Genomic DNA, 19,025 nt, shown 5'->3' with positions numbered 1-19,025 from the left:
ACTAAAATTCATAATAGTAGTATAAACACAGCCCTGATTCATGAATTTATTACTGGAATGTGACTGACCAAATTGGCAAGTGATTGTTCTTCAATATAAATAATACTAAATGAATTCTTATACCTATATGTGCACACACACACATATATATATATAAACTTTAGTGACAGAAGCACAGCACCTCATTTAAAATTAATTTTACTTTTGTCAACCAGATGAGTAGAGTCATAAGCAGAAATATTAGATCACTGCATTTCTCAATTCAGCCAAAGTCCCATATTTAGCCCCTTGTTTTGTTTTTGCATTGCTGAGGTCATGTATTTCCTATTGTTAAATGGAGACAGTGTCCTTTATCTTTCTGCTTTGGGTAAAATTTTAGGCTCTACATAATCTACAGATGAAGCCACTCCCCCAAGATTTAATTGCAGTTCCATCCATTGTTCATATTGGACTTGCAGCTCTTCTAAATTTCTCATGAGGGCCTTTGCAGGTTATACTGAAATAGATTTTCCATCTTAATTTTTTATAGTAGTAGAGCTTTCAAATGTCGAGAAGTTGACTGTGACAAAAAGCAGATATTGCAGCATGCCTTTCTACTTACATTGAGCCAATGGGTGGATTGGATTTTTCTGCTAAACTCTGACCATGTTAATGACTGCCGAGCCCTAGCTTTGTACTTCTGGTATTCTAAAATACCTTTCAGAAGGTGCAGTCTTGTCTTAAGCCTAGTTTTGAGTTGAGCTCATCACTAACATAACTGGATATATATTCATTCATTTAACAAATACTGAGTATCTACCTTGTGCCAGGTATTTTTCCAGGACACTGGGGATTGAGAGTGACTAAAATAGGCCGGGCGCGGTGGCTCATGCCTGTAATCCCAGCACTTTGGGAGGCCGAGATGGGCGGATCATGAGGTCAAGAGATCAAGACCATCCTGGCCAACATGGTAAAACCCCATCTCTACTAAAAATACAAAAATTAGCTGGGCGTGGTGGCACGCGCCTATAGTCCTAGCTACCCAGGAGGCTGAGGCAGGAGAATCGCTTGAACCTGGGAGGCGGAGGTGGCAGTGAGCCGAGATTGCACCACTGCACTCCAGCCTGGCGACAGAGCAAGACTCCATCTCAAAAAAAAAAAAAAAAAAAAAGAGAGAGAGTGAATAAAATAAAGTTTCTCCCTTCATTGTAGTTATACTCTGGTGCTTACATTGTGCTTACAAATAAACACATAAGCAAGTACAATATATGGGATGTCAGATGTGATACATGATGTGAAGAAAAGTAAAGTAAAAGATTTGGAGTCTTTAGTGATCCCATGGTGGTCAGGATAGTCAAATCCTAAGTTATTAACATACTCTTCCTGGCTAGTCATTTGTTTTGTCTCTAACCGTTACCTGTGATTATATCCTTTTAGTTCCGATAATATAGGATATATTGATGATTTTTTTGCCCCAAATTTTAATGAAAATTCTCCATGATAACGTTAAAGACTTTTTTTTTTTTGAGACAGAGTCTGGCTCTGTCGCCCAGGCTGGAGTGCAGTGGCACGATCTCGGCTCACTGCAACCTCCGCCTCTCGGGTTCTCGCCATTCTGCTGCCTCACCTCCCAAGTAGCTGGTACTACAGGCACCTGCCACCACGCCCGGCTAATTTTTTGTATTTTTAGTAGAGACGGGGTTTCACCATGTTAGCCAGGATGGTCTCGATCTCCTGACCTCGTGATCCATCCACCTCGGCCTCCCAAAGTGCTGGGATTACAGGCATGAGCCACCATGCCCGGCCATTAAAAAATTTCCTATAATCATACCATTTTGGTGTAAAATCCTACATTTGGCATTTGTTAGTTGCCATCCGTAGAGATGATAATGTCTATCTCACAGGGCTGCGGTGTTCCATAAATGTTAGTATCTTTTTTTCTACAACTCTCCTCTCACTGGTATGTGTTTTTACATTGTTATAATCAAATATATACAATGTTTTATATAACATTTCTTAAATTTGGCATTATGCTCATGTGTTTTTTTCTAAACTGGTCTGTCTTCACGTTGATTTGACTGTCTTTCTATTGAATGACTTCAGTAAGCGTTGCTATTCAACCCCTATATTCTGCAGGGATTTTATACCAGTTACGCTTGCTGCTTCTTTCACAGACTAAATGATGAACTTGGTGAAACCATTAATGGCCTCTTTGTATTCATGCCGTGTAAGCTGGGTCTTACTGATTGATGCTTCTCCTTGATTTATAAATTAGAGCAGAAATTGTTTTGGGCAGAAATAGGCAAAATGTTAGCAGGTGTTGTCTGAGGGACTACATTTTTTCCCTAGTGTTTAGCTCAGGTCATACAATCCCTCATCCTCAGTAGTTTATTATCCACTTCAAATATCTATCATTTCAGACTCTACCTAACACACATCATCCCTAATGCTTTTTGGCAACTCTTGTTGGCTCTTCTGTTAATGTAGCTTCTTCTTTCAAGTTGTGGATTTCATTCTTCTCTAGAGAGTCACGTTCATCATTCAGCACTGTATTCCTTGGACCTGACATTCAGCCTGGAGTTGCTGCCCACTCGATCCCCACCTTTAATGACTATTTCGTCACTCTGGGTTCTGGCCAGTTCCAAATGGCTGTTTCAACCAAGTCCTTCCTTAAGGGAAGCCAGCCTGTCAGGTACTCAACTTACAGGTTCTTCTTGACTTGTGGAGAGCTGGCCTGATTCAAACCCGATGAGAGCCATCCCCCAAGGAAACTCTCTAATATTTAATTATTTAAAGATACATTTGATATTGCTAATGTAGAGATCTTAGTTCCCTGAATTTAGACAGAGTTTGGGCTACATGACCTCTCTGAAGCTTAGTTTTATTATCTGTAAAATGGGGATCGAAATACTTGCTGTTTAGGGTTTCTTGCCAGAATGAAATAAGCAATATGAAGCACCTAGTAGGCATCTGACACATGGTGGAACCCCGTCAATGCTACAACCCTTCTTCCCCCAACTATTACCCTCCTCTATACTGCTCTTGTCCTCAAACATAAGAGATGCAGTAATAACTTGTACTTGGTAAAGTAAATTATGAATCACATTCTTTTTTTTTAGATAGAGTCTCACTCTTGTTGCCCAGGCTGGAGTGCAATGGCGTGATCTCTCGGCTCACTGCAACCTCCACCTCCAGGGTTTAAGCGATTCTCCTGCCTCAGTCTCCCAAGTAGCTGGGATTACAGGTGCTCACCACCACGCTTGGCTAATTTTTGTATTTTTAGTGGAGATGGGGTTTTACCATGTTGGCCAGGCTAGCCTCGAGCTGCTGACCTCAGGTGATCCACCCACCTCAGCCTCCCAAAGTGCTGGGATTACAGGTGTAAGCCACCGTGCCCAGGTCAAATTCTATATAACTATATTCTGTTTGGCTTTTTGAAGCTTATGTCATATAGTTTTTTAATTCTTCCTATGTCATTGGAGCATTCTCTCTTTTTTTTTTTTTTTTTTTTTTGAGACGGAGTCTCCCTCTGTTGCCCAGGCTGGAGTGCAATGGTGCGGTCTCGGCTCACTGCAACCTCCACCTCCCGGGTTCAAGCAATTCTCCTGCCTCAGCCTCCAGAGTAGCTGGTATTACAGGCGCATGCCATTATGCCCAGTTAATTTTTGTATTTTTAGTAGAGACAGGGTTTCACCATGTTGGTCAGGCTGTTCTTGAACTCCTGACCTTGTGATCCACCTGCCTCAGCCTCCCAAAGTGCTGGGATTACAGGCGTGAGCCACCACGCCTGGCCTTTTGGAGCATTCCCTTATGAATGTAAATAATTTTGTGGTTTCCATTCTATATCTCCCATCCAAATACTAACTGGGCCCACCCTGCTTAGCTTCCAAGGTCAGACTAGATTGGGCATGTTCAGGGTGATATGTCTGTTGACTCCCTCCAACTTCTTAGTGTTCTTACTTAGCTGGAATACACTTCTTGGAAGCCATGATACTTCTCTGTAGGGTCATTAGTGATTCCTAACAAATGTTTAGGCATCTATAATAATGCTGTTGTTTCCATTCCTGTACTTTATTGTCTCTGCTCACCTTCACAAGGCAGAATATGCCACCTATTGGATATATGCAGCTAGGCTTTTGGGGGTTGTCTTGCTTTGTAGTTCAGTTCGTGATAGAACTTGTGACCTGGTAACAAAGTTCTGAGATTTTGTCAGTGTAACCTTTCTTTTTTAATCCCTGATTAAGTTGAGAATGACTTTCTGACTCCCATTTAAACTCTATGAATGTAGGTCTTGAGTATTTGAAGAATTTAGTATCATTCAATCTACTTGACAACTGATTAGCTACAGTCTTAACCAAGACCTGGCACAGAGAAGTTGAAGAATAAACTTGGACAGAAAACATGGAAAACTCATTGTTCTAGAAGTTCTGTTCACCCTAGGATTTATTTTCAGATTTGAAGATTCAGTGTTAACTTTCATGGCTTATATGAGTATTCATAGACTAATCCGAAATTGAAGACTTGGTACAGCAGGTATTTGTTTTATAGAAGATTGCAAGTGAGTACAACATGTACCTTTTTCATATTTTATGTGCAAACGTTAGCCTTATCCCTAAATTATTATATGCTGAAGGATGCTTCTAAGCAATCACTAAGCTATTTATTGAGCTGTTGTCTATGTATCTATATGCCAGAGAAGATTGGCAATTATAAAAACAACAACAAAAAAAAAAACTTTTGAAAGCAGCCAGCATGGTTTGTGGGAACATTAATTATTATAACAAAATCCTTCTCATTATATAGTTTATGAAGGTTTTGACATGATGGCATCATTTGCTCCTCACGGTAGTCATCTGTGTAGTACAAGTGTGGAAATTGATTCCCAAACAAGTGAATGGGCTAACTAAAGGTTATAGGTAATAAATATCAGAACTAGGATGTGACCCCTGATCTTTTATCTCTAAATCCAGTGTTTTGTTCTGTACAATGTCTCATGTACCCTTGGTGTACACATAAGAAAATTAAAGAACAAAAAAATATAATGAAGACAACAAGGAAAATAAAAGAGCATAGAAAGGAGAAAGCCACATGGGCTGGAATCATCCCTTGCAAGCAGCAGTAACAATGGCTCGGGGATTCTAGAGTTTGAGACAGCCAGTCTGCACCATATGTAGTGGCAGTTGAGTTTTGCTGAAAGATAAAATGCTCCTTTGGAAAGGTGAGGTAGGAAGCCAATAATTTGGTGGAATTAGTGATTGGATTTTTCTGAGATCATCCTTGGCTCTTTATGTAGGATGTGCATAGCATTCATTGATTCTTCTCCAGTTCTGCCAAGCCGTGATGATTCTTTGAGGATTATGTAACAAAGGTTTGTCAGCAGCTCTGCTGCTACTACCACATATTTTAACTTCATCAGAATTGACAGAGGGGGTGTGAGATTCTGAGGGTCTACTATACCTCAAATGCAGTTGAGGTGGTTTCATCACACTGGCTGGACCAACATCTGTCTCTCATTTTGCCGTGCTTGCTTTTCTAAGCCAAATGTGTTCTCCCATCTTCTTTACTATAAAAGATTATGTGTGAAGAATAGTTGAGGAATCACTAGAGTAATGACACATTTGGGGTAGGGGATAATCCTGTGTTTTCATGTAGCTGTAGTGCTAGAATAGGATGCTTTATCCCTATCTCAAGTGGTACTCACTTACTGAAGCCTGTATTGGTGATTAAGGAACAAATTGAGTTTGGATAGCCTTAGAGAAATAATTGGTTATGTTGACATACTCATCTCATTGAAAGTACAGGAAGTAATACAGGTAAATGACTGCTCCGGGACAAATTCTAGCCAACCCCAAGCAGCTGCTACATGAAATGTAAGTGAGCACAGCCTGGGGAGAACATGACTGGGTGACATCAGCCACTGAATACCCTCTGTACATGGTGGGTTATGCCCACCAGGGAGGGGCTTGAGACAGTCTGGTATGTTCCCAGGATATTAGCAAGGGAAATTTTAAATTTTAAAAGGTTCTTCACCCAGATGAATTACACCCCAAGGCAATGAGACAATGAGCCAGGTGGGATTACTGGCCAGCTGGGAGTCATCTCTGTGAAATTGTGGAGAATTGACAGTTATCAGAGGATACGGAGAGAGTAATGTTCTCATTTCCCCACAAAAAGAAAAGAAGGTGGAGGCCAGGTGCGGTGGCTCACGCCTGTAATCTCAGCACTTTGGGAGGCCAAGGCGGGCAGATCACAAGGTCAGGAGATCAAGACCATCCTGGCTAACACGGTGAAACCCCGTCTCTATTAAAAATACAAAAAATTAGCCGGGTGTGGTGGCGGGCACCTGTAGTCCCAGCTACTCAGGAGGCTGAGGCAGGAGAATCGCTTGAACCCGGGAAGCAGAAGTTGCAGTGAGCCGAGATCGCACCACTGCACTCCAGCCTGGGTGACAGAGCGAGACTCTGTCTCAAAAAAAAAAAAAAAAAAAAAGAAAAGAAAAGAAGGTAGAGTCTGGGAATTACTGACCACTGAGCTTCCTGTTAATCTTGACAAAGAACTGTAGAATGCCTGATTCAAATGATGAGATGAAACATTTTTAAAAGGAAGTGATGATTATAAGAACCAGTCAGGATTCATTAAGGATAAATCATGCTAGACTGTCCTGACTGCCTTTCCTGATACAGTGATTAGATGAGTAGACCAGGAAATCCTGTGGGCATGGCACATCTAGTTTTCAACAATGCACTTGTTAGAGTCTCTCTGGGCACTGTAGATGAGAAGGATCAATTTGGATTGGGTGATAGGATAGTAAGATGGATGCATACATCTTTGAACTATCTGCCTACCAAGTCTGACCTGATACCTCTGGCAAGTTTCTTACCCTGGGAGGTTTAATTAATTGATTGAGTGGTAAATGCCAAATTGTTATGTCTCAAAAGCCCATTGGTAAATTATTTGAGATTTAGAATCCATTTTTCTTTTCTTTCTTTTTTTATTTTTTGAAGCGTCAAGGTCTTGTCCAGGCTGGAGTGCAGCAGCATAATCACAGCTCACTGCAGTCTCTGACTCCTGGGCTCCAGTGATCCTCCTGCCTCAGCCTCCCAAGTAGCTGGGACTACAGGCACGCACCACCACACTCAGCTAATTAAAAAAAAAAATTTTGTATGTGGAGACAGGGGCTTGCTGTGGTGGCCAGACTGGTCTCAAACTCTTGTCCTCAAGCAGTCCTCCCACCTCAGCCTCCTGAGTTTCTAGGATTATAGACAAGAGCCACCACACCTGGCTAGAACCAATTTTTCTATCAACACTGTTTTTTATTATATTTCCTAACAGATAAAACGCAAAGGCCTGTTGAACTCATTATGTATATGCACTGGAAGAATTTGGGTAATATGAATATTCTGTAAGACCATATCTTAGAGTAAGACAAATTTTGAGCTCTACCATGAAAACCAGAGGCATAATCACCTCCCTCTGCTTCAGGGAAAAGGCAACCATGGGGTGGGTGGTGGGGCGGGTAGGGACCACCTGCTTCCTTCATAACCCATTTTGTGTTGCTGTAACAGAACACCTTGAGACTAGGTCATTTATGAAGAAGAGAGGTTGGTTTATTTATTTCGCTCATGGTTCTGGAGACTGGCAAATTCAAGATCAGATGGCCACTTCTGGTGAGAGCCTTGTGCTGCGTCTTAATATGCTGGAGAAGTGGGAGGTGAAGCAAGCGCATGCAAGGAGAGCAAAACACAGAGGCAACCTCACTTTATAACAATCCACTCTTTTGGGAACAATTTCATTCCCACGAGAACTAACCCAGTCTCGAGAGAAAGACATTCATCTATCTTAATGAACCAATCACCTCTTAAAAGCACGACTTCCCTATGCTGCCACCTTGACAACCAAGCCTCAACATGAGTTTTAGCAGGGACAAACCATTTTCAAAGCATAGCACTTCTTATGGCATTGATGGGAGATCTTCCCAGGAGTTGTAAGCTAGAACTGTGGGGACCAAGCCTTCTGCTATCATTACCACCCAGGGCCCCACAAGTTTGTGTCCTTGACTAAACTGAAGAACACTGAAAGCCATTGAAGGTTTTTAAAGTAGAGGAGCCAACACCATTTATCGGATTTGTATTTTAGAAAAAAGTTTATTCTGTCTGCAAGCTGGATAATGGATTAGAGAAGCCAAGTCTTAGAAAAACAAATGAAAAGTTTTTAATTTTCTCACGTGGCAGTAACTCAGGTGAGAAAGAATGAAAGTAGGTGATTTGAGAGATATTTGAAAGGCAGATTGGTATGCCTGGGCAATAAACAATGTGAGGAAAGAGGGAGAGTAAAAGTAAGGACTCTAGAAGAGGGAGAGTAAAAGTAAGGACTCAGGTTTCTGACTTGGGCATTTGAGTAGATAATGGTACTAGATACTGGTATGGAAAATGACATAAAGACAAGACAGGGGAGGGGTCAGTTTTGTCCATAAAGACTCAGAGGTACCTGGGGGACATCAAGGAGATGTCCAGTAGACTTACCAGCTGGATGCATGCTTCTACAGTTTAGGAGAGAAATCTGGGCTAACGATACAATGCTGAATTAATTTTACACCATTTGCATCTACCACGTGTTTTTATTTGTGGTTGCTCTCTGGAGACCTTCCTTCTTTGTAGAGATTCTTTAGTGATATTTTACTGTCTTGCTATTTTTTCAGGAACATAGTCTCATTAAGGCAATGTACTTTCAGTTCAAACTGTTCTATCTACGGTGATTGGCTTGACAGAATTCTAGTTCCATGCAATTATGTCTATAATAAGTAAAGAAAGAATAAACACATCAGGCTATCCTAGATATTTCAAGGCATTCTGCTTCATCATTAATCATGAGTAGCCTAGAAAAATAGAAGTTTTATAAGTATCTCCTAAATGGTAATCTGTGGTGTCTGTTAATTTACTTTACCTAGAGAAAGTATGGTCTTAGAAACTGATTTTGCTGTTATATTCTACAGCCTTATAAATCACTTTCCCTGGTGCATGAATAATTAAAGAGAGCAATCCATACATTTCTGAGCTTGTTAACATTTTTGAAACAAAACCGGATACTAAACATGACATTTTCCTGTTGCTGTCTGGAATTTCTATGCCTGGTGTCTAGGCTCATTCCCATTATTTACTTTGGCTCCAATGCTTGGCTTCTTCTTTCAAGTTGTTTGCCTTCAGTGTTTACAGAAGTGGATTCCCACAACCAAGGAAAGGGTGGTTAATGAGTCAGTCTGGAAGTGCTATTTTTGTTGTTGTGGACTAGAGTCAGTTCACCATAATTAGTGATATTTTGTGAAAGCAACGCAGAGCACCTAGGCGGTGCCATTTCCTTCTCAGTATGAGCAGGCTCTTCTCAGTATGAGCAGGGAACACACCCGTGTGCACACTCACAGATAACGTGTTTGCCGTGTTTTAGTACAACTCCATTTCTGCATTCCACTGTAAGAAAGAATACAGTCTTAATACAATGCAAATGCATGCAATCTAGACTCTGGATTTGTATTGTCAGTGTGCTTGTGACTGCCTTGAGGGTAGAAAGCTTTGCTGCTTTCGTGGTGTAGTGAGCATTGAAAAGTGAAACAGATGCTGTCATGTGTGTTTTCCTCCTTGTTTGCCTGCCTTAGGCTTAAGATGCTTTGATTATGTTGTAGACCCCTATAAGAGTAAGCCTAATTGTGTTATTGTATGTGTAGTTTTAGCATTTTGTGATTTAAGTTTTTCCTCTTTAAGTTTTTGCTTATTGATAATACCTCACTAGTGTCTGTCACTGCGACATACAGTGGACCTACCCAGGGCCATTCAAATGGAGCACGGAACTTACATATTTATTTATTTTTGAAAAATAGTAATATGGAGTAGGAACTTAATATTTTTTAATGAAGTAAATTTTAGATGATTGTTTTCAATATAAATGCTGTGTTAGCAAATAATAAAAACAAACATCAACTCATACATTCTCTCTTTCTTTAACTGTTTCTATCACTAGATTTAACTTTGCCTGTGACAGAAACTTACAGTCAGATTAAAAGGATAGGCTTGGGTTCAAATCTCAGAACCACCATTTTCTATGTGGCATTGGGCTGGTTATTGAACTTCTCTAAGCTTCAGTTCCTTCCTCCATAAAATGGTTGGCCCATAAGGATTTTGTTCGGATTAAATGAGATGATGTATGTAAAGTTTTTAATGCCCACATGTAACAAGTGCTTGATAAAGATTAGGTGCTATTATTAATATCTACCTCTTCAGCCTGTACCCTACCTTCAAACTGCCCAGTAGGCTTGTGTTTGTCCCTTAGATTACTTGGTTTTTATCATATGGATTCCCTGCCATTTGAGAGCTTTTTATTAGACTCTTTTTCACCTTTCTGTTAAAACTTCCCTGTGATTTCTCTGGGTCATGAGTCATATATTTTGCTTTTGTGAACTCTCCCATCCTATTGAATTCATCAATTTCCAAAATAGACCTCAATCCATCTTTGGTTCTTTGGAAAATTCTTTCTTGTAGAGATGTTGCACTAAATCTCCCGTCTCTTCCTTCCTCCCCCCTACAACAAGCCATCTTTACTTCTTGAATTTATTCATAGAGCATATTTGGTTCTGAGTTACTTTCAGAAGGTAAGTTAAAGTATAGAACCGTCATCCATTTAGCTCACGACAAGCTGCTTTTTCTTCTTTGGGCTAATTTGAAAGTTTATCTTTAAGAATCTGCCGGGTCTTCTGAAGGTCTACTGTTTCCATTTCTAACCAAATTTAACTTTATCCATGTTTTCTTTTTCTTCTTTTTTTGTTCTTTCCATTACGCAACATTCTTCAAGATGTGGACGAGTGCCTGGAACCAAACGTCTGCACAAATGGTGATTGTTCCAACCTTGAAGGCTCCTACATGTGTTCATGCCACAAAGGCTATACCCGGACTCCGGACCACAAGCACTGTAAAGGTAAATACTGTGATCAAGTTTCCCATTTTTATTTAAACTTCATTTAAATATAGATTAGAGCAATTAGCCTTAGAAAAGGGCACCCTGCTACCTGTGTTTATTTTGACCGAGCGACTTAAAGCACATATTTGTTGGCTTGGCTGAAAGTGGCTCCTTGCTGTGGTTAAATACAGAGCACATCTATTTACATAAAGGGAAACAATGTATTTTTAGAGAGTGTCTGTGAGCCACAGATCTGTTCATCTAAATTTGTTTTTCTCATTATAAAAGCAATACACACAGTTGCACAACTCTGTGAATATATTAAAAACCATTGAATTGTACATTTTAAATAGAATTGTATAGCATGTGAATTATTTCTGAATAAAATTGATATTAAAGAAACCAATATACACTCACTTTAGAAAATTTAACAAATAGAGAAAAAAGAAAAGTAACAATCTCACATAATCTCATTAATGAATATTCATATTTCATGGATATTGTATATAAAGATGTTGTTCTATGTAGAATTTTATATCTTGCTTTTTGCCATTTAATAGTATACCTACCATAAGTGTTTTACATTCCATTCATAACTTTTTTCAAACGTTATTTTTAGAGGCTGCACAATATTCTAGTATATTGCCATGTCACAGTTTTCTTGCTCTTCTTTAGGTATTGAACAAACAAAAAATTTTCAGCTTCTCGTTAGTGAACAAAACTGGTACAGGTCTTTTTTTTTTTTTTTTTTTTGAGCTGAAGTCTCACTCTGTTGCCCAGGCTAGAGTGCAGTAGCGTGATCTTGGCTCATTGCAACCTCCACCTCCCAAGTTCAAGTGACTCTCCTGCCTCAGCCTCCCGAGTAGCTGGGATTACAGGCACACACCACCACACCCGACTAATTTTTGTTTGTTTGTTTCTTTGTTCTGGGTGTATTTTTGAGATGGAGTCTTGCTCTCTCCCCCAGGCTGGAGTGCTGTGGCATGATCTCGACTCACTGCAACACCCGCCTCCTGGGTTCTAGCGATTCTCCTGCCTCAGCCTCCTGAGTAGCTGGGATTACAGGTGCCTCCCACCATGCCCAGCTAATTTTTGTATTTTTAGTAGAGACGGGGTTTTACCATGTTGGGTAGGCTGGTCTTGAATGCCTGACCTTGGGTGATCTGCCCACCTCGGCCTCCCAAATTGCTGAGATTACAGGCGTGAGCCACCACACCTGGCTAGGTCTCTTTTAAAAATAAACTTTTGTCTGAACTTTAGAATTATTTCCTTATTCATGAAAGTGGAATTATTGGGTAAATGTTTTTTTTTGGAGACAGAGTCTCGCTCTGTCGCCCAGGCTAGAGTGCAGTAGTGTGATCTTGGCTCACTGCAACCTCTGCCTCCCAGGTTCAAGCAATTCTTCTGCCTCAGCCTCCTGAGTAGCTGGGACTACAGGCACCCGCCATCATGCCCAGCTAATTTTTGTATTTTTAGTAGAGACGAGGTTTCACCATATTGGCCAGGCAGGTCTTGAACTCCTGACCTTTTGATCCACCCGCCTCAGCCTCCCAAAGTGCTGGGATTACAGGCGTGAGCCACCACGCCTGGCAAAAATGTTCTGAATTTTTTTACTATTTGTTTTTTTTTTAATTGGCGTGTAATAATTGTCCATATTGTGCATATTTATGGGGCACACAGTGATGTTTTGATACATATATTGTATCATGGTCTTTTTACTATTTTTACAGGAGAACATTCTCATTTCAAATATATATTTATTTTAATTCTAAAAAGGTTTAATATTTTTTATATGCTCATTCCCTTTAGCGATTCTCTGAACACTTCTAATTTTTAAACATCTATTTTATATACTTAACATTTATATTTGTTTTTAAAATTTCCGTTAATATCATTTCTCATTTATCAGGCTTTTTTTTTAATCAATGTATATGAACTCTTTATATATGTAATACATATATAAATGTATGTACACGTGGCCGGACACAGCACTTTGGGAGGCCCAAGGCAGGTGGATCACCTGAAGTCAGGAGTTCGAGACCAGCTTGGCCAGCATGGCGAAACCCTGTCTCTACTAAAAATACAAAAATTAGCTGGGCTTGATGGCATGCACATGTAATCCCAGCTACTTAGGAGGCTAAGGCACAAGAATCACTTGAACCCGAGAAGCAGAGGTTGCAGTGAACTGAGATCGTGCCACTACACTCCAGCCTGAGTGACAGAGCAAGACTCAAAATAGAGTCTCAATGATAATAATAATAATAAATATGTGTACATTATGTATACATTTTTGGTGGTACACTGTTGTAATTTCTCCAAGGCTTCCCTAATTTTTCTTTTTACAATTTTTAAAAAATTTTTTCTTATAGCCAAATCTGTGGATTTTTTTCTTTTCTGCTTACTTTTACATCTAAAGGTATGTTCTAGCAAAGGGTAAAAGAGGAAATAAGTAAAAATTTTCTTCTTAAGTGTCTTGATGTAAATGAAGGATCTAGGATGATCATTAATTTTTCACTATGGTAGGCAAGTAGTAAATGAATACCCTGGTATCCTGTAAGAATCGAGGCCTCTTCTACTGGCAGTAGGGAACGTGCAGGCATCTGGATTTGATGCCTTGCTCCCATAATACAACAGAGCAACAGTGGAACTTGGCCACTCCTAGTGGAACATCTAACGTGGGCACACCTCCATTTCTCCTGGTGCCTTCTCTTTTGGCTCACATCCACAGTTTCCTAATGACTCCTTAAGCCAGGCATCTCCTCAGACCAAATTAAATATGAGAAGTATCTGGAAAGGTATTACTTCTCCCTCCATACACTGGATCAATGGTGGATGAGGATCTCAAGCCTTAGGAGTCATGGTTAATCTTTGATTGCTATATCTAGTTTATTTTCATATCCTGCCATTTTATCTTCTTTCATCCTAATCTGCCTAATTTTTTTCATCTGCTTGTTAATAAAAACTCTTGTAATCTGTCCTGCTCCTTCATATTCCAAACTTACTTGTCACAGTTGCATTCTTCAGCTAGCATCCTCTGACCTATCCAAATGAATGTCACAACTGCCCTGTGAAGATTCTGTGCTTATTTGGACCCAAGTACTTGTTCAAGATTATCCTGCCTTTCATATTCATCTTCTTCCTCACTGCTTACCTGTTGTGCTCTTCCAGTGGTTCATGGTATGACCTTGGGTGAATAGTCTCAGGTTTCCAGACATTGTGTCATCCCTAAAATTAGGGGGTCAGCCTCTCTAGTGGGATGCTCAAAGTAGGCACATGTTGAATGAATGGCTCGTTACCACTGTCTTGCTCTTGGCCGTTGCCATCCCAGCTGAGCCTGGGAAAGATTGGTTGGGGAGACAAGACAACTAACAGCAATCTAATATCCAAGATTATAATATATATATAATGTCTAAAGTCTAGTATTTAGTTTTTTTTAAAAAAGGCAGCATATCGGATGCTAGTCCTGATGCATAGAAGCTGTGTGAGCTTGGATAAGTTATGGCGTCTTACTTCACTAAGCCTTACTTTTCTCATCTGCAAATAAAAGGGAACAGTAATGGTACCTCCTAGAGTTGATATGAGGATTGCAGGAAATAATACAGGGACAGAGATCATGCAGAGAGAATGAGTTAATGCAGGGGCAGAGCATGACATGGTGGTGGTGGTGGTGTTTGCTAAATTAGAGGCATAAACAAAGTTTTGTTAAAGCCAGGAAGTGTGTGGCTAACTCTGCTTGTGTGCGTCTGGGAAAGCTTCACAAAGGTATTGCTATTTGAACTTGGTCTTGAAGTATTGAATACAAAGGGGAGTAAAACTTGGCAGGCAGAGGAAACAGCATATGCCAACGCTTAGAGGTGAGAAAGGGCTATTACTTACACTTGACATTTAACCTTGACCTCTACTCTGATTCTAATGGCATCTTCCCATTACAACCTGGGATGCATTAACTCATTCTTCCCACATTATCTCTGTCCCTGTATTATTTCGTGCAATCTTCGTATCAGCCCTAGTAGGAAGCATTATTGTTCTCTTTTTTTTGCAGATGAGAAAGCTCACACAGCTTCTACACATCAGAGCTAGGATCTGATATACTGCTGTATTTATTTATTTATTTATTTATTTATTTATTGAGATGGAGTCTCGCTGTGTCACCCAGGCTGGAGTGCAGTGGTGCGATCTCGGCTCACTGCAACCTCTGCCTCCCAGGTTCAAGCGATTCTCCTGCCTCAGCCTCCCGGGCAGCTGGGACTACAGGCACGTACCACCACACCTGGCTAATTTTTGTATTTTTAGTAGAGATGGGGTTTCACCATGTTAGCCAGGATGGTCTCCTGACCTTGTGATCCGCCCACCTCGGCCTCCGAAAGTGCTGGTATTACAAGCGTCAGCCATCATGCCCGGCCCTGCCTTTTAAAAACAAAACAAAACAAAACAAAAGCAAAAAACTAAACACTAGACTTTATTTGGATTTCACAAGTTTTTCCAGTCACATCCTCTTTCTGTTCCAGGACCCAATCCAGGATACTACATTGCATTTAGTTGTCTTGTCTCCCCAATGAATCTTTCCCTAGCTTTCATGATCTTATCTGTCTTAAAGAGTATAGGCCAGAATCCTGTAGCTTTTTCCCCACTCTGGATCCATCGGATGTTTTTCTCGTGATTAAACTGGGGTCATGGGTTTTTGGGAAGAATAACATAGAGGTGAAAGGCTCTGGTCATCACATAGTGTCAGGTGTACATTCACATGTCAGGGGTGTGTGATATTCTTGGCACAAAAGAAAGAAGACATTTGTCCAGCATTCCTATTTTATTAGAAAGCTTTCTTTTGGCTCAGAAATGTTATCCCTCATTAGAAAAGAAAAATATCTTTATCCCTAGAATTAATCTATCTTTGTTCCCTTGGTCATTTTAAAGACCCAAAGATCACCTTGTTCAAGATAACTGTGTTGCCTCAAGTTATTCCAAGTGTATGTGTCATTACTTGTCATGAATTACTCCTGACATTCTTAGCAACATAAATGAGTCAGTTACGTAAGATGTCTGGCATACCCTGACAGTCCTTGGAATGGAGGGCCTATCTCTGCTGCAGACATCTTCACATTGGAATGCTTAATTTGTTGTCTTCTATGAGAAAGTCAAAAGGATTCCAAAGCACTAAAAATGTTGTCAGATGTTATGTGAGATCCAGCCAGCTACAAGAACTATTGTTGGTCTTCAGTTCGTGAACTGACATCTCAAGTATTTTATAGAATGTGCTAAAAGAAAATAGTGACGTAGGCTGATCTTCGCCAGCAACCGTTCCTAAAGCTAAGAGACTTAGAGTGTTTGAACGGTATAAAATAATCTTTAAAATGAAAGTTACCTTGTTTAATTTCTTTATGGACAGACAATATTGGCAGCCAGGAATTATTTATAAATCAGAGACCAAGAACACAATTGGTAAAACAAAAGTTTTTAATCAACTAAAGTAATTGCTATGAAATATTAAATAAACAAATTTTTTAACTCCAATTACATTAATACTTTGTGTGAACTATTTCAGGAAACTATTTCAATATTTCAGTAGCAATTTCAACTATTTCAGGAAGGGATAACCTGATACCTTGCTTATATCTGGATACATTTTAAAAGTTAATGCCCCATTAGAGGTTAAGAAATGGAACTTTGCGGCCACGTGTGGTGGCTAACGCCTGTAATCCCAGCACTTTGGGAAAATGAGGCAGGCGGATCATGAGGTCAAGAGATCAAGACCATCCAGGACAACATGGTGAAACTCCCTCTCTACTAAAAATACAAAAATGAGCTGGGCGGGAGGCTGAGGCAGGAGAATCGCTTGAACCCAGGAGATGGAGGTTGCAGTGAGCTGAGATAGCGGGCCACTGCACTCCAGCTTGGCGACAGAGCGAGACTCTGTCTCAAAAAAAAAAAGAAATTTTGCTCAGGGGAAACAGGTAATTGTCAATAATACTTGAGTGAAAGGCCTATATAGTTAATTGAGTTTTCTTGGCAAACACTTTTAGATGCATTTTAAATAAGAAAATTTGAAGAAAACAATAGTCATACATTGATCTATAGGACATGGTTTTTAAAAAAACATATCCCCCTATTTTATTTATTACTCCCTTTAGATTAGGGCTCCTTTCTCCTTCTGTGAGTGTAAGGCTAATGTGTTTTATATCTATTCCTTCGGTAATCTTCACAACAAACCTGTCATGTAGGTGATGAAGATCAGTTGTACCTACCATGTTTTAATAATCATAAACTCTTGTAAGTTGGCTAGCCATTCAGCAGAACATTCTGAGGCTGTATTTGCACGGACAAGGCAAGACAGAATTATCTGCTTAGGTCAGACCAATATAACGGCCAAACAAAAACATCTGGAAAACTCTACTCTTACCAGATGTGTTCAAGTTATTGATGAAGCCAGTCCTTTACTTCAGTTGTATAACTTCGTATACATGACATTTTCTACGACACTTATTAAGAATTATCTTCTTTCTCAGTTAGTGGTTTTATCTTCAGTCAAAGCATGTGTGAAAATCCTCACTTATCACTTTCTCCTTTGGTATTCAGCAGTCATCGTAATTTCTCTTGGCTTTCCTTGTTACTTCGAAAATGAGCCAGAGTTCTTTATACAACTGTTTGACCTTATAGTTCAACTTCTAGATGAAGTAGAATTATCTGTTTCCTTCCATAACTGCTTATGTTTTTGGTTTTTTTTTTTTCAAATTCCTAGTCGAGTTTTACTTCTGACTTCTTTCATGCAACTAAACAGGTCTACAAACTGTCTAAGCACCATTATATTGCATCAGGTTCTGCCTTCTGTTTGCAACTCTAAAATATTTCATGTTGTATTCCAAGACATTTATGGTGAGGAGTATGATTATTATAAGTAGCTTATTGATTTATTGTCTATTTTTAGTTATTTCCATTCTATAGATGAGTATACTGAGGTTGATACAACAGCATGGGTGGAGTGATACATACTAAAGTGTGTAGTGCCAGACATAAGAAGTACTATTATTTTTGTAACACTAACCTCAGAATGCATTGCAGGGAGCGCTGCATTCTCCCGGGTAGTCTCTTTTTCAGAAAAATTGCCATTGTTGTGTTTTCAGATATTGATGAATGTCAGCAAGGGAATCTATGCGTAAATGGGCAGTGCAAAAATACCGAGGGCTCCTTCAGGTGCACCTGTGGACAGGGGTACCAGCTGTCGGCAGCTAAAGACCAGTGTGAAGGTAAGAGTGTAGTAACATGAACTACTGAAACTTCAGCTTAAAGCACCTGGTCTGAAAAAATGTACACTCAATCAAGTGAGTTTACTTTTTAAAAATTACCTAGATAATTGCGTTATAGTGCCAGAAAGCCAGGGACTTAAACATAAGTTAGGAAAGTCAATAAAACAAGATTGAAAACAGTTAAATTTGAAAACCTATGGCATTAGCTATCAATGGCTAGGCATTAGGATTAAGAAGAAAAATTATCGCTCTTTGTGTAATTCTTTACTACAGAAGGTAATTTCCATTTAAACATGTAAATTAATTTAAAGGTTTTATATACTTGGATTTCAACAATTAGAAAGTCATTATATCGGGCTGCTTTATGCTGTGGAATGTTAATAACCTTAATTTTTGTATTTACCGTTGAAAAATTTTTGCCTTTTAAAAAAATCACTAAGAAGACTTCTCAGTAAAACTGTAATAATGTCCCCCTTAGAGATAAAGTTTGCAAAATATGTTCTGTTCCTATGGGTGATAGTGAGGATTCTGGATTTGCTAGGGTTGACCTTAGACTTTTTAAAGGAATATTTCATTGAATTTCACACAGAAATACTTCACTTCCCAATAAGTATGTGCTTCCTGAACTTGAAGATATTATGATCTCACCTGTGTCAACCACAAGTGTCCAGAGTTCTTGAGAGGAAACACCATTTCTTATTTAAGAACAGAATCCACACTGTATAAGGCCATTGTTTCATAAAGAAACAATATCCACGTCTTCATGTATACTCTGAATATTTGAGAAGCAAAAAAGTCTCCTGAGATAGTATTACAAAAGCGACAATACATGATGGTCATTACTTGCATCAACATTGTCTT

At 39.5% G+C, this 19,025-nt stretch overlaps 1 protein-coding gene across 23 annotated transcripts in view; it reads left to right on the top strand.

Annotated features, from left to right (window-relative positions):
• LTBP1 (latent transforming growth factor beta binding protein 1) overlaps positions 1–19,025 on the top strand; it is a 443,088-nt gene that overhangs the window by 325,492 nt on the left and 98,571 nt on the right. For all 23 annotated transcript variants that reach the window (XM_054475443.2, XM_054475439.2, XM_063648824.1 and 20 more), the window contains 2 exons: positions 10,819–10,941; positions 18,042–18,164. In XM_054475443.2, the coding sequence (XP_054331418.1) occupies positions 10,819–10,941; positions 18,042–18,164 (246 nt within the window). The remainder of the gene's footprint in view (positions 1–10,818; positions 10,942–18,041; positions 18,165–19,025) is intronic.

Source organism: Pongo pygmaeus, chromosome 12 (assembly GCF_028885625.2).
Source record: "Pongo pygmaeus isolate AG05252 chromosome 12, NHGRI_mPonPyg2-v2.0_pri, whole genome shotgun sequence".
Lineage (NCBI taxonomy): Eukaryota > Metazoa > Chordata > Mammalia > Primates > Hominidae > Pongo > Pongo pygmaeus.
This window is presented reverse-complemented; position numbering and strand designations above follow the sequence as displayed.